The 15,683-nt window shown below is 35.5% G+C and overlaps 1 protein-coding gene across 9 annotated transcripts in view; it reads right to left on the reverse strand.

The window, feature by feature from the left end:
* ATP13A3 (ATPase 13A3) overlaps nt 1–15,683 on the reverse strand; it is a 91,224-nt gene that overhangs the window by 16,099 nt on the left and 59,442 nt on the right. For all 9 annotated transcript variants that reach the window (XM_058730887.1, XM_058730885.1, XM_058730889.1 and 6 more), the window contains 10 exons: nt 13,499–13,623; nt 11,759–11,934; nt 10,677–10,799; nt 10,514–10,593; nt 9,659–9,701; nt 9,462–9,571; nt 9,068–9,164; nt 8,075–8,147; nt 6,072–6,249; nt 4,268–4,455 (listed from right to left, as the gene is read on the reverse strand). In XM_058730887.1, coding sequence (XP_058586870.1) covers nt 4,268–4,455; nt 6,072–6,249; nt 8,075–8,147; nt 9,068–9,164; nt 9,462–9,571; nt 9,659–9,701; nt 10,514–10,593; nt 10,677–10,799; nt 11,759–11,934; nt 13,499–13,623 — 1,193 coding nt within the window. The remainder of the gene's footprint in view (nt 1–4,267; nt 4,456–6,071; nt 6,250–8,074; nt 8,148–9,067; nt 9,165–9,461; nt 9,572–9,658; nt 9,702–10,513; nt 10,594–10,676; nt 10,800–11,758; nt 11,935–13,498; nt 13,624–15,683) is intronic.

Genomic DNA, 15,683 nt, shown 5'->3' on the forward strand with positions numbered 1-15,683 from the left:
GTGGTCATTTTGTTAACCGTGTACATACATGCATACACCTGCAAATATACAAACATACTCTCATATAATGAGCCTTAAGGCTCAGAACTTTCCCCATTATATTGCTACCCCCCCCCCCCCCCCAACTTTTTCCCCTTGTTTCTTTGGTTTGGATATTTACTTACAAGTTCTTATTTGAGGTCATCTTGAAACTCAAATTTTACTAACACCATGTAAAACCAAAATTTTATCACGAAGCCTTCAGATTGGGTAAAGAAGTTAATATCCTATTTTATGGACTTTAAATGAGGAATCTCGTACTATTTTTAAATGTGGGAGCCATTTACAAACACTGTTAATATGTCAGTTCAAAATTATAAGCCAATATTTATTGTTTTGTAGAAATAACATTATGTTCTATATATATGTATTTATTGTTTGCATGTATTAATATCTAGATTTACTGTTCTAACAACTTGGGCTGGAAGTTTTATTAACATTCATGTCAAAGTGGGGGCACTTTTTTTATTATAAGTCACTGACCAACAGGCTGAAAAATTTGGGTCCATGCTAGATTTAAAAAAAATATTTTTTCTAGATCTTTATTTTTAAAACATACTACTAAGCTATAAACAGGAACTATAACATTCTATTCAATAAACATAGCAACTAAAGTAATATATAAGTTGCACAGTCACTCAAACAGTTATTGTGGTCAGTTAAAGTGTTTGGACAGTACTAATTTCAAGTACAGAAGCACACAAAAGACAAATTCAGAAAAAGGACAAGAAATGGTCAGAATACAAATGCCAGAGAGATATGGAGACAGAAAAGAAAACTGGTTCAAAATAGTAATAGCTCATATTGAATGTTTTCCAAATTCGAATGCATTTTTACAGCCATAAGCAAAACAGATTTGCAATCTACTTCCTGACATGTTGCCAGAAAAAAAAAATTTTTTTTTTGTTTTCCTTTACTCAGGCTCACAAATGTCTTACATCTACCTCAACAGTGTTTCTCAAACGTTCCTGTCTTTCTCCTAGAAAGACACACCTTTGATCACACCTCTAAAAATCTGCCAAGATTTTCCATGTGAAGCAGAAAATGAGCAGGTGAACCTCTCCTCTGTTTAGCCAGGGGAGAAAAAGAGGCACTATTCAAAGAAATGTGACAGGGAGGTGCATGGTTGGCAGATGTATATAACCACCGCAATGGAAAGATCAATAGGGAAACCAAGAACGAGAAAATCAGGTATTCGTTTTTGAGAGGTACAGAGTTTCTAGTAAACTGTGCTCTCTGCGCCTGGACTCCGCTGGCATTGCTACTGAAGTACAAGTAATGCTCTTCACCAGAAGACAGCAATCAAAACAAATTCTGTGTTGGTGGTAACTGGAGATCAGGGAACAATGTTCCGTAAGTTAAAGATTTAGATTCTACCACAAAGCTGTGTGAACAGGGAACAAGTCCTTTGGAGTCAAGGTATTTTAACTAACATGATGAGGATACCATAGGAAAGAGCAGACTTAGTCCTTAAAAGGTAAAGCAATAAGTAAATTAAAGTTATTAAATATGTCCCAGCTTAGGGCATCACAGATTTGTTGTTGATGATACCAGACCATTTTGATGGAATGTGGCAACAAAATCAAGCACCAGAAGGATTTCTTTTATATTCCCCTTGGTATGGTGACTCAAAAATAAACCCTTACATAGGATAAATAAGCCTACAAACTTGTTTACGACTCTGATATATACTTCTCTAGCTGTTCCTTCCTCAAAAAATATGAACTGGGATCTTCTGACCCACAACCACAAATTTCAAGTCTTTTTATTCCTAATTCTCCTCTCCCCCCACCCCCTCGCCCTTTCTTACTCAGTTTCTTATCTTTGAAAGGCCAGCTTATCCTGCAGGGCCTCTAAGTATCTGCTCCAACCAATTCAGGCCTGGCAGATGAACAGGAAAAAATGCATATACCCTGAGGAAGAGAGATCCTGGCAGTTCAGTAGTGATGTCTTCACAGACTGAGAAAGGACTTGGATGTCACAAGCAGGAGTTATAAGGGTCAAGAAACCGGAGCAAAAACTGAAGCCAAATCCCAAGAAATCACATCTAGTTAAATGAGAGTGTAAGAATTAAGTCTGTATCATCATGGCCCTCGAAATGATAGCATGGTCAAAGGAGAAAATATAAGTGGGCTAAGCTAAAGTTGAAAATGGGTCACCACAGACTGAAATTTGGTTTTATTTAGAATCCAACCAGTAGAAGAGAACAAAACAAAAAAACAAAAAAAAAAAAAACAAAAAAAAACCCAACTCTGAAGAGACTGCCTTAAATGCCTAAGACAGATATTAATTTTTAAAAACAGTAATCTCAAGATAGGTTTCATACATTTTACTATTTAGATACAGAGAACAGCAACTAGCAAGTCCTGGCAAAGAACTGTTAACTGTCTATTCTACAGTAAAAAATGAAAAGCTAATGTCAACTCTAGTAAAGCCTTAACCTTTTCTCCATTCATTTCAACTATATTTATACTTTACATTGTATATTCCTTTATAAAGTTAGACTTTATTTCTGTCACTTCTATTTTCTACTTTTCTTTCTTTATTCATCAGTAACTCCAAGATTAGGAGACTCCAATGACAGGGAGACAAGATGTGAAAATTTGCAAAATATGTATATGTTGACTTTAGTGTTCCTATTTTATTTTCTAGCAGGCATGTTTTAAGATAGCATGCACTTCTGTTTATCCACTGACAGACATGCACAAACTGCTTATATTAAGGACAAAAGTTTTGTGGCTATATTTCTGCCAAACCACAATTTTTAATACATGTTCTAACAAAAATAGGCCAGTGATCAACAATTGGGATTATTTTTTATTCACGTGAATTTGAAATTAAATTGGAATATAAAATATCTTAATACAAAATTAAATGGGAATACAAAGCCTTTAAGTTTTTTGAAGTTTTCCAAATAACACAAAAGATGCGTTTAAAATAGGAAAACAATCTTTTTTTTAATTGGAGAAGCATGGATATGGTGGATTTTCTCAGATCTCTAAAATTAACTTTCCTGACACAGCTGTCTTGCTTACCAAACAGTCTGAACACCAGTTTTCTTAATTAAAAAAATGGGGGGGAGGCATTATTCTCTGACAGATGTTTCAGCTAACCTTGGGGGCATGCTAAATATTTCCTTGAAATTTAAAAATATGGAACTAAAACTAAAACACATACATCAACTTTCACTAAGTTCACCTCAACTAAAGCTAACTTTAGTTACCAAGTCCTCTTAGAAGAAGTGATTGACCTTCTACGGAAGGCTTTTTGTCCCAAAGCATGCTTCCAATATGGTCTCAGTAATACACTTTCTACTTATTAGATAATATCAGTTTTTGTGAAAAAAAAAAAAAAAAAAAAGTAAAAACAGATGACAATATTGATACTTGAATCATCTTAACCTGTCCAAATGTATGAAGCAATAAAACTTGACCTACAAACCACATAGGGTAGAAGAATAAAATAATGTGAAAATGCACTGTAAACTAACATGACAGGTATAATTTACTGAAATCTGTGACCAGTTTGCCAAGTAAAACACAGCATTTCTTTACATCTACAACAAAGAATAACTACTATTCATTCTATAATATTGCAAATATCTGAAGTTTTATATGAAAAAAATTAAGTTGTCCCAGATATTAGTATATTCTCAATTTTTAAAAAAATTGGCAATTGATGTTTTTCCCTATAAGCTCCGATTTTGATTAATCAAAATGCTATCTCCTACTGCCATAGGTAGACAAGTTTGACATTGGCACAAGACTCCCTTCTACTGGCCCTTTCGGCAGTGGATGCAGAGGTGACAGAAAGAAAGAACTGCAGGTGAACACTGTCTGCACCAGTGTCAAAAATGACAGGAAGACAGTTGGCACTGTGCAGACCGCCCAGCAGCAGAGAGCAATACCCACTGTTCCAACTGAAGATCCTCTGTTCCTGCTTCTAATTCTAACTCTGTCTGCAACGCGCTGTAAAAATAAAAGCTGGAGCCAGAAGCAATAGGATGTGAAAACCAGGAATGTTTAGAACAGGGTGGCTTCAATTTTAAACTTTAGACTGGCAGCTCCCATGAGAACAAAACAAGACAGTAAACATCTAAATCACTAGGTTCATTCTATTCATGAAGACCTATTTCACATTGAAAGAACAGTTTCAACTCTACTCTTCTTACGTTATTTTTAAAGAAAGGAAGCAGGATAAAAGAAATCACAACAAATGCCAAACTTACAATTCTTGTAGCAAGGTTGCCTGAAGGGTTTTCCTTTTGAAAAGGCAATTGCCACTATGAGGTACTGAAAACTGGAGATAAAAAACACTGTGGTATTTTCATAATTTTGTATATTATGTGTATCAGGTTTGGTTTCATTGTCCAAGTATGAAGAATTCCAATACAGGCTTCTCGTCGTATTACAAGCACTAGAACACAAAAAATGTTTACATTACTAAACACAATACTCACTTCCCAAAAGTAACCCATTTTACCTTCACTGTCCTCAATCACTATCATAACATAAATAGAAATAAGGTGGTGCTTAGAGGAAGAGATCCAACAACATCAAGGTAAAATATATGGAACAGGCAACACCAGCGTTAAGTGTCTCTTCTCTTTAGTCACATTCCAATCAGTTTAAAAAACTAGAAGAAACGTCATAATAAATAAGCCCCACTCATTGTTTAAATTTAAGGATGATACGAATATAACACTGTATGTGGATTATACTGGGGTAAAATTTTTTAAAAAATCAAATTTTGAGAGTAACTTTAACACAGTAAAGGTTAACAGACCTTAGGTCTGACCTTAGCTCTACCAATTTTTTGGCTTAATCGAGGAAATACTACTTTATTTCTGAGCCCATTTCCTGACCTATAAGTGTGGATACCACCTGTGCCATCACAGGGTTACTGTTAAGGAATGAGGGATGACTCTGTCAACGCCTAGGAAAGCACCTGGCACCTAGACGACCCTCAATATTCTCACCGATGTATGGTGCTCTTTGAGCTCTACTCCCAGGTGGGCAGGACAGTCAAACACAGGTAATACCCATTACTAAAACACTAACTACATAAGCACAGGCAAGTAGTAACAAAATGTTAATCTGCCACAAATGAATTCTGGAAAGATACTCCGGAACAATTCCATCTATTTCTTTTTATGTGCAGTGTCCATATGTACATATAAGCAAACAGTAATGTTAAATTTCTTAAAGTTTCCTGAAACTTTAAAAAAAAAATTTTTTTTTAACATTTATTTATTATTGAGAGACAGAGACAGACAGAGCATGAGCATGGGAGGAGCAGAGAGTGGGGGAGACAGAGAATCTGAAGCAGGCTCCAGGCTCCGAGCTGTCAGCACAGAGCCCGACGTGGGACTTGAACTCACAAACCACGAGATCATGACCTGAGCCGAAGTTGGACGCTATACCGACTGAGCCACCCAGGCGCCCCAAGTTTCCTGAAACTTTTAAAGACAATCTCCTTTCATTATAAGCAAACTATAAATAAATGTTTGCATCTAAAAATTTAATTCTACAAAATTACCTTAGTGAATGGCTTACATGTTTGATTAATTAAAATAATGTTATCATAATTTGTCACTGACAGAACACTCTACCTATAAGTAAGAGAAGCACTTGGCACTTTTTTTACGAGTTTTTTTCCATTGTTTGTTTTAAAATGCTATCTCCTAAACTTAGGGTAGAAAAGTTCGATACACAAACATTCTGGGTTTAGGAAAGACTCTAGTGACTAATTTCAACTTTCTCACTTTACAGGTAAGGAAAGCAAAGCTCAGTAGCAAATTAAGAAACTGGTCCAATATCCTCATCTTGGTAGTGACCATGAGGACCTTGCCTGACCATCTTTCTACAGATAAAAGGAGTTACCATAATATTTATAATCAAATATAAGCCAAATAATTTAACTATTAAATCAAGCTGCCTGTGAACTGTTATATAAATTTTAAAACTTATTTTTACATGCATACATGTTACACATATCTTACACACATTTTTTAAATGGATTGACCAACTTACTCTGACTGTGGATGCCATACTTCATACCAAGATTGCTGCTTGACCCAAAAAAACCCCAAAGATTGAAATCCAATGCAGATGATGATCTGAGACAAAACGGAGAAGAGAAGGGCCCCAGATATAAGACCTGAGGGTGGTCTTTGTGCCACAAGTTCCTTCCAAGCAGGATTTAAACTCACTATATTGAGAAGAAAAACAGGAGGAGTTTTTATCTAAATTAGTTGCTATAAAACTCAGATTCATTTAGGAACTTAAATTTATTTCTAACAAATCTTTACTATAAAAATTGTCCAAAACCCAATCCAGATGTCATACAGATTTAAGTAATCTGTAAAAGTAAACAATTTAGGCTTTTTCAAAAGTGTACTATTTTTTTCATGAGTACTTTTACATTACCCCACTGAAATTCAGAGAAACACTAGTATAAGTAAAAAGAATACTAAACATAAACTATAACATACCATCCTTGTATGTTCAACTAAAAATTTATTTATTTCTCAATCTTTAATTGCAAATCTACAGTAATAATACATATTTTCTCCTCTTAAAAATGTCTTAAAAAGACATTAACAAAGGTTGGAAGCTATATAAACATAACTGTAACCAAAAAAGGCTTTGATCACTTATTAAGGTGATGGCCCCCAAGTTTCTCCACAACATTCCTCTTTATAATTGATAAGTAATTTGTAAAAAGATATTGAAACTATGTAAAAATCCTGTTCCTCATTAAACTTTCACTCGCCAGTTTTAGTATCCACTAAAGACGATTTAATCCAGTGGTTCTCAACCAACATGCTTTTGACCCCTGAGAACATCTGGCAATGTCTGGAGATATTCTTGGTTGTCACAACCGTGGCTGTGTTACTGGCATGTAGGGGTAGAGGCCAGAGATGCTGGTCTAATGCACAGGATAGAATTAGCTGTTTTAACAGATCAATCAGATCAGGGTCTTTTCATGGTCTAAGCCCATCATTCCTTCTATATTTATTAGTTTGCATTTTACTCTCAGGAAGAGCTTTCCCTTCTCTCCCTATTTATTTCCAATATGAACTTGTGAATATTCATTTGACTAAATGGGTCATATCCCATTACATCATTACTTATTTTTATATAATCACAAAGACCAGAATAAACCAACATCTTGTGTCTCCTCATATGCTGTACTGAGGATACAACATCACTTCTGCCATGTTCCTGCCAAGAATTCATAGCCCAAGTCTAAAGAGACTACATCAGACATCCATATATTTGGTTTCTCTTCTTTCATAAATGTCAACATCAAGATGCCCAAAAAAGGGCTGATGTAATATTCTGGATTAAAAAAAGACTAAAGAGAAAAGATAATGAAATTTGTGAGCCTGGGTTAGATCCTGGTCTAGAGAACTAGGGGAACAAAATAAGTAGAAAAGATATTATTTGGATATATGACAACACTTGATTATGGGCTGTGGGTTAGATAATATTGTATGAGTGTTAAATTTCCTGATCTTTATAACTATGGTTTGTTTTGTTTTGTTTTTTAATGTTTAGTTTTTGAGAGACAGAGCACGAGCAGGCGAGGAACAGACAGAAAGGGAGACACAGAATCCAAAGCAGGCTCTAGGCTCCGAGCTGTCAGCACGGAACCTGATGCGGGGCTCGAACCCACAAACTGTGAGGTCATGACCTGAGTCGAAATCGGATGCTTAACTGACTGAACCACCCAGGTGCACCATAACTATGTTTAATTATGTCAGAGAATGGCTTTGTTTTACGGCAATATACACAATATTCAGAGACAAAGGGGCATGATAACACAAACTTATTCTCAAATATTTCAGAAAAACATGGACAGAGAACAATAAAATAGAGCAAATGAAAACAATGAGTAGTAAAAGAACATATTTACAGGGAATCTGAAGAAGTATGCACTGTTATAATTATTGATATAAATTTACCAAAGTTTAATGAGTTACATCAGAATTTCATATGCTTTTAAATCGATAGTAAAGCAAAATACTCACTTGTAAATACCACTACCAAAATGATTGCCAGATCAATGAAGAGAAACTGGAAGTCTCCTAGGTTACTTAAGATCTACAGAAGTGATTTTTAAAACATAATTAGTTTTCAGAAATTATTTTTATAGCATTTTCCCTGGCTTTAGATTTTCTTCCCTTGGTTTCAGTTGCCCCCCTCCATGCACTCCCCCTCAACCCCGATAAAGACAACTTTAAAATGACACTTGGACTTGCTTAAAGATTAAAACACATTTGCCTTTGATATTAGTGACATAGAACATACGTTTGCAAACATTCAATTTATTAATATAAAAGGCATCTCCTAAAAATTCATTCAGTATAAATCTTAAACCTTTTGGCAAAAAGGAAACACAAGCTTTTGCTCACAATATTCAACATTCTTGAAAATTAGTATCTCAAAGCTTCCTTAATATCTAACACCATCCCTCCTGATACTTTCTACAAGGTAGAAGGGATATTTTCACAAAGACTCCCTGGCATGTCACTAATGTTAATTTTGAGAAAATTCTAAAGTGATCTCACTTCAATTATAAAATCCAGTGGATTACCTATGGACATCACTGTTTACACTTTTTCTCCAAGTGCATAAAGTCCTACAAACTACTGCTGAAACATCTTTTGTCATTCTGACCTTTTCTGAAAATGTATCGCAAGGTTAACTACAATTCTGAAATATGTCACAGCTTGACATTTTGAAGAGTTCTAAGAAAGACGCCCAATCTGAGCTAAACGCAAAAAAAAGAATACAATCATCTTTTATTCACGAGGCTTTAGCCACAGTTGTCAGCCTTAAAGAAAATGCTATTCTAGATCAATGAGATTTTCAATCTGCTACTCAAAATATAACAAACCAAAGGAAAACTTACAGATGCTAGTTATGTAAGTTTCATAATTAGTAGACGCATACATACTCAATTTTTTAGCTTAAATGCCTTAACACTAAGCAGCATCTCTATAAGCAATGTTGGTACTCACAGAATATAGCAGAGTAACACTGAAGTACTGTATAATGCTGTACAAAGCCATAAATTTAAACACACAGAAAGAAGTCATTAAAGCAGCACGGCCTTCCCTATGAAAACAAATGTTGGCATGTGAATAAAAGCATTTTGAATTCCTCTTCCAAATCACAATTATATCTTGACAGATGAATAGCAACATTCAACAGCTACAACAAAGCACTTTTCTACCAAAAGAACTAAACCAAAGCAGAACTGAAAGAGATGAAAAGTAGCAACCAGTTGGTAACTAAGGTATAGAATATACTAATACACCATTACAACAAATTCATACTCATTTCTATAATTTTTTTCTACATTATTAGAGCAAGCCACAAAGAGATAATGGGAAAATTTTCAATTTGTGCTACCTGATAAGGTTTGGCACACAGGAAATACTAGGAGTTTTGGAGGTAAAGGGAGATGCCACTGAAGCCTCAAGCTCTGATAACGAAATGCCTCCATGCGCCCTCTTCAAAGCCTAATGGTTTGAAGAAGAAAAGGAGTTAAGTTTTGTGAATGGGACTTGGGTAGAGAAAGAATTATAAATCACAAAAACCATACTTACACCACAATCATTTGCCCCATCACCGCACATTCCAACAAAGTAACTGAGAAACAAAAATTATGTCGATTAATTTTTTAAAATAAACAACATTTAACTTAATATTTCTTCAGGGGCACCGGGGTGGCTCAGTCAGTTAAGTGTCTGACTTCAGCTCAGGTCATGATCCGCACTTCATGAGTTTGAGCCCTGAATCGGGCTCTGTGCTGACAGCTCAGAGCCTGGAGCCTGCTTCAGATTCTGTGTCTCCCTCTCTCTCTACCTCTTCTATGCTCACACTCTCTCTCAAAAATAAACAAACATTAAAAATTTTTTCACTAAAAAATTTTTTTAAAAAAGGATTTTCTACTACATTATGAACAGCTAACAGACCAAGACCTCCCCACTGAAACTGACAAATCTTTTTACCACACTGACCACAGGCATTTTGCTTTTGTAAACAGCACCAGCTTGAAAGTCAAATGACCTGGGTTATTGTCCCATTTCTGTCACAAGCTGGGCAAACAGTTTATTATTTGAACAAAGGTCTTGGGCCTGTACAGTCTTTAGTAACCTACTTTTAAAGTTATCAGCAAAGATTTCTCCCTTTAAAACTGGAAACATAATTATTTACAGAAACTATAAAGTCACTTCTAGAAGCTGAGTAAATGAACTCTATCTAAAAGATATTACCTGGAAAAGGAATTGTGGATATTTATTTTCGCTAAATAAATGAGTACATGAGCCTCTTGTAAAGAGGCACTTAGAGTTATCACCTATCTTGCAGGTGACAATTCTATACACATGAAATATCAGTTACTTTTCTGGGTTTGAAAATGAAATTACAATTCATAAAAATAAAACACCACCAATACTTACTCTACATTTTGCAATGCTTCTATTAATTGTGTCTTCTGATCAGGTGCCATACGAGCAAAAACAGTGCCATGCAACATCAACTGAAAAAAATATGAATTTCTTTAAAATACTATTCACAATGTATTCTTGTGAACACAAACATACATAAACCCAAGTCACTAACCTTAGGAGCAAGGTCTTGAAAATGTTCCAATATCACTGAAAATGATTTTCCATTCATTGCAAAATGGTAACGAGTCACTTGAAGATTCTCTAAGCTATTATGGACCAATTTAATTGGAATAGCCTATGTACAAGACATTCAAAACAATATTTAGGCAGCCAAACCGAGTAATACAATCCTATTTTTTAATTAAAAAAAAAATTTTTTTTACATTTATTTATTTATTTTTGAGAGACAGAGACAGAGCACAAGAGGGGGATGGGCAGAGGGAGAAGGAAACACAGAATCCGAAGCAGGGCTTGAACTCACAAACTGTGAGATCATGACCTGAGCCGAAGTCAGATGCTCAACCGACTGAGCCACCCAGGCGCCCCAATCCTATTTTAAATATATCTGATCTATGGGGTGCTTGGATGGCTCAGTTAGTTAAGTGTCCGATTTCAGCTCAGGTCATGATCTCACAGTTCGTGAGTTCAAGCCCTATTTCAGGCTCTCTGCTGGAGCCTGGAGCCTGCTTCTGATTCTGTGTCTCCCTCTCTCTCTGCCCCTCCCCAACTCAGGCTCGCTCTTTCTGTCTCTCTGAAAAATAAACATATAAATAAATAAATAAATAAATAAACAAATAAATAAGATCTAAAACTAAATTCTTTCATTTGATATTTTACATAAAACAACCAAAGTTTAACATTTTTTGAAAGTGAAAAGAAACTCAATGTTAAGGTAATCATCCAGTGATGTTTATTTCAAACAAATAAACAAAGGCTAAATATCAGCTTCAGTTTGAAATAATGCATGAATGAAACATTATGGACCACTTGTATCATTTATCGCTACTTTTAAAATAGGATAAATACCTGGGATTCTCATACTTTAAAATGGTGCTTCTCAGCTTTGGCTAAATATCCACAATTTGAGGTACCTGGGTCTTACCTAGTCCTAATGAATCAATCTCTGAGGAGACAGCCCAGGCGTCTGTTTTCATTTATGTTTTGTTGTGTCGTATTTTAATGCACCACTTTTTATTTCTTCAGACTAAATTCAAACAAGCAAGCTTCAAAAGGAAAAAATCATCTTGACATTACCTCCGAGTCAATGGCTGATGAATTACTGCACTGTGTTAGGGTGTCTGCATAATGCCAGTTTATCTTGGCAACTTTCCCATCCTTCGGAGGTAATGCTTCAGCAATAATAACTTTATCCTGAGGTAGTATCATTCCACAGTCTCTGGCCACAGAGACAGCAGTCAACATGTTGTCACCTAATGTTCAAAATATTGACAATATGTTAAAATTAAAATGGAAACATAAATGTACTTGACAACAATACTTATCCAGAATCTCTATTACCCCCTGACTACGTTTGGCAAAATGAGGATCCTGTACAGTCTTATCCTTGAAGCTTCAAAATACCAAAAATCAAAACATACTTTTCAAAGGAAGCCTCAAATAACTCCAGCACACATATGCTAAACAGACCACTCTTATCCACACTTTTTAAAGTCAGATACATTCTGAATCTTTTTGTCATGCACTGGTAGCACCCACCAATGCCTGGCACCGTGTCACACACACAGCAGGTGCTCAAAAACTATTTGTTGAAATAACTCAAGAGTGACCGGTAGTCTGTACAAGAATGCCTAAGATCACAGGGAAAAAAAAAAAAAAAAAAAAGAATGGATTACAAAAGCAAAAAGATAAAGAAGGTAACAAGAATGCAATCTTTACAAGATATAAAGAGAACCTCTCCCTTGTGAAAAGGCAAGAACTGAAAAGAAGCCCTGTAAGGACAGGCTCAAGAGAAGAAAATATAAACATATGTGAAAAGCCAGCAAAGGTATGAGAAGTTCTTTGCTGCCAGAACGGAAGGGCAATATTACTTCTTCCCCCAATTCCCACACATTATTTCCAAGGACATCCTCCTATGACAAGAGTGACTCCCCTTGGGAACCAAAGCCACAGTTTGTCACAGCAGAGAAAGAGGAAAGTGCTTTCAAGGAGGAATCATTAGAAGCAAGGAATTGCTGGGATGCTAATAAATGTATCTACTTGAGCTACATAGTAATAAGTATACTATTGGATGGATCTCAGAGTCTAAAACAAAACAAAACAAAATGTACACATGCCCTTTCCATATAAGGCTTAGTGAATATATAAAGCCATAAAGTGACTACCTTAATTATGATTATTTACTAAGAAAAAACACTTAGGAGCTGCCAGAGTTTCACAAAGCTAAGGAATGGGAATTACATAATATTTATCAACAGCATAATACCAGGAGAATCACTTAGAATAGTAGTCAAAAATCACAAACAAATCAAACAATGGCTATCTTCACTAGTATGCATTCAAGCAATGATAATGAACATACTCTTATACATCAAAATGTAATTCTAACAAATATCTGTTAATCATTTTTCATGCATCTGGCACAGTTTTAAAAATTGCAGAAGACCCCAAAATGAACAAAACATTGTCTTCACCCTCTAGAATCGTATATTCTAATAGGGAAAACAAACCTGCAAATAGCACAAGATATAATAACTGCTATAATGTATTATTAAAGAGAGGTAACAAAAAAGGAGCAGTATCTAAATTTTTACAGTATGCCCTTCACCATTTTGCTGTTTCTATAAATAGAATTTGCTAGCCCTTAAAAGAGTATTGCAAAGTTATAACTTTGAAGAATATTCTGAGCTGAAATGGGGCATGGGAGGATGAAGCCACTATGTGCTTTTATAAGTATCTGGTCATTCCACCACATTATATAACTTGAACTCTTAGAGTCACACTCAATTTTTCCTGTGTCCTTTTATAAAGTCTAACCTGTGACCATGACCGTGCGAATGTTGGCTTTATGCAAATCTTCAAGTACTCCAGGGGTTTCTTGCTTTAATTTGTTCTGCATTATAATTAATCCCATAAAATCCATGTTGTTTTCAATGACATCTCTGCAGAAAAAGAAATTTTAACACGTAATGAAACAGTATCTGTTCTCTTTATACTGATAAAGCAATGTAAAATACCCATAAATTGTACATCAAACCATTTTGTATGTTGAATAAAGCATAAATATGTTTGAGTTCAATATCTCAAACTTATATCTGGAAAAACAATTCCCAAGAGATATAAATGAAATTAAATTTCATCTTTGGAAATGTGAGAATAAGGATAATTTGGAAATGTTATCTTTGTAAGATACTAAACACTTGTAGTACTAAGGAATGTTCATCTTATATTCCACCTGCAAAATGAATAAGCATAAATAAATCTATGCTTTACTGTCCCCACCTACACGTGACATACCCTAACTTAAATGTCCAGAGAAAAGGAAAAAATTTGACTATAAGCACATTCAATGGTTATATTGTATTATGATCAAGTCTTTGAAGAATTTTAGAAAAGTCTTGATCAAATTCTTTCTTTTTTAAGTTTATTTATTTTGAGAGAGAACGAGATAGCACATGCAAGCAGAGAGAGAGAGAGAGAGAAAGAGAGAGACAGAGAGAGAGACAGAGAGGGAGACAGAGAGGGAGAGAGAGAGAAAGAGAATCCAAAGCAGGCTCCACACTGTGAGCAGAGCCCAACTCAGGGCTCGATTTCATGAACTGTGAGATCATGACCTGAGCCAAAATCAAGAGTCAGATGCTTAACTGATTGAGCCACCCATGTGCCCTTTGATCAAATTCTTGATTCTAGAAGTGTGATATTAAACCTATTAGCAGTCTGACAATGAGATCTATTTGGGCCCCGGAAATGGGTCTCTGAGAATATTTACAAATATTCAATAGTTATCAGGACACAATTCCTTCAAAAGTTGAGTATCCACTCTGTACCAAGTAGTACTACCGGTCATTGGAAGGTCAAAGATGAAAAGGTATGATCTGTACTCTTCAAGGCGTTTTTTTTTTTGTTGTGGTGTGTGTGTGCGCGCGTGTGTGTGTGTGCGCGTGTGTATGAAAGAGAGAGAGAGAGAGAGAGAGAGAGAGAGAGAGAGAGAGAAAACAGACATGCAAGCAAAGAGATGCATGCAAAAATAACATGTGCATTATCATGGAAATGGATGCATTCTTAAGAAATTTCAAACTACCAGAACCGTATCACAGAAATAGGTTTTGTTTTGTTTTTGTTTTTTTTCAATGGAGAAAGAAGGCTGAGATTAGGAACCAAAATTTCAGACTGGCAATAACCAACTGGTTTTTCTACACAAAATTCAATAAAGGTGCTTTAAGCACATAGCTCTAAAACATAAAACACTCTGAAATATAATTTATATTTATCTATGGGTGGTAAAGGTATCAAAGAACAGTTAAGAAGCAATACAAATGACACTGCTGGTGGTGATAGGAAAAATAAGCCTTGAAGCCTGAAAATGCATTTCAAAGAACACAGTTGTACTGACGTGAAAACTCTGGGGTCAAAGCACTACAAGCTGTGTTCCCATGATCTGCTAGGTTCTGGCTGCTACTGGTTTCCTTACTCTCCAACGAATGATACAGGTCATGGCAATATTGTTCTCTAATGAATGAATAATCCAATATTCAACTCAAGATAGAAAGGTTCAAGCTATGAGAGAAATGTCAAAACCTGCTCTTGTAAGATAAGATGGAAATACAGAGAGGGTCTTGGTTGAAGCAAGTGAAAGGAGAATAGAGAAAGAGAAAAACAGGGACAGGATATCCTGGGCAGAAGGAACAGCCTACTCAAGGGCACGCAATGATGTCTGAATATGACAGGCTTAAGAACTACAGACAAATCAGTAGTTTTAAAGGTTCCAGCAAAAGGTGAAGCTGTAGAGAAAGAGCCTAACGTGCCCTTCACCAGAATTAGAACATAACATTGTACATGTGTAGCTCCCAACCATGCATATCTATCAGATCTGGCTAATGCTTTTCTTTTTTTTTTTTGAAACGTTCATGCTTAAACATGCTTCACCCCCAAATATTGTTTCAATAGGCAGAATTCCTAACGCAGTTTTTCCTTTTAGTTATTGGGCTAGCCACTCTACTCC

The sequence above is a fragment of the Neofelis nebulosa genome, chromosome 5, assembly GCF_028018385.1.
Source record: "Neofelis nebulosa isolate mNeoNeb1 chromosome 5, mNeoNeb1.pri, whole genome shotgun sequence".
Taxonomy (NCBI): domain Eukaryota; kingdom Metazoa; phylum Chordata; class Mammalia; order Carnivora; family Felidae; genus Neofelis; species Neofelis nebulosa.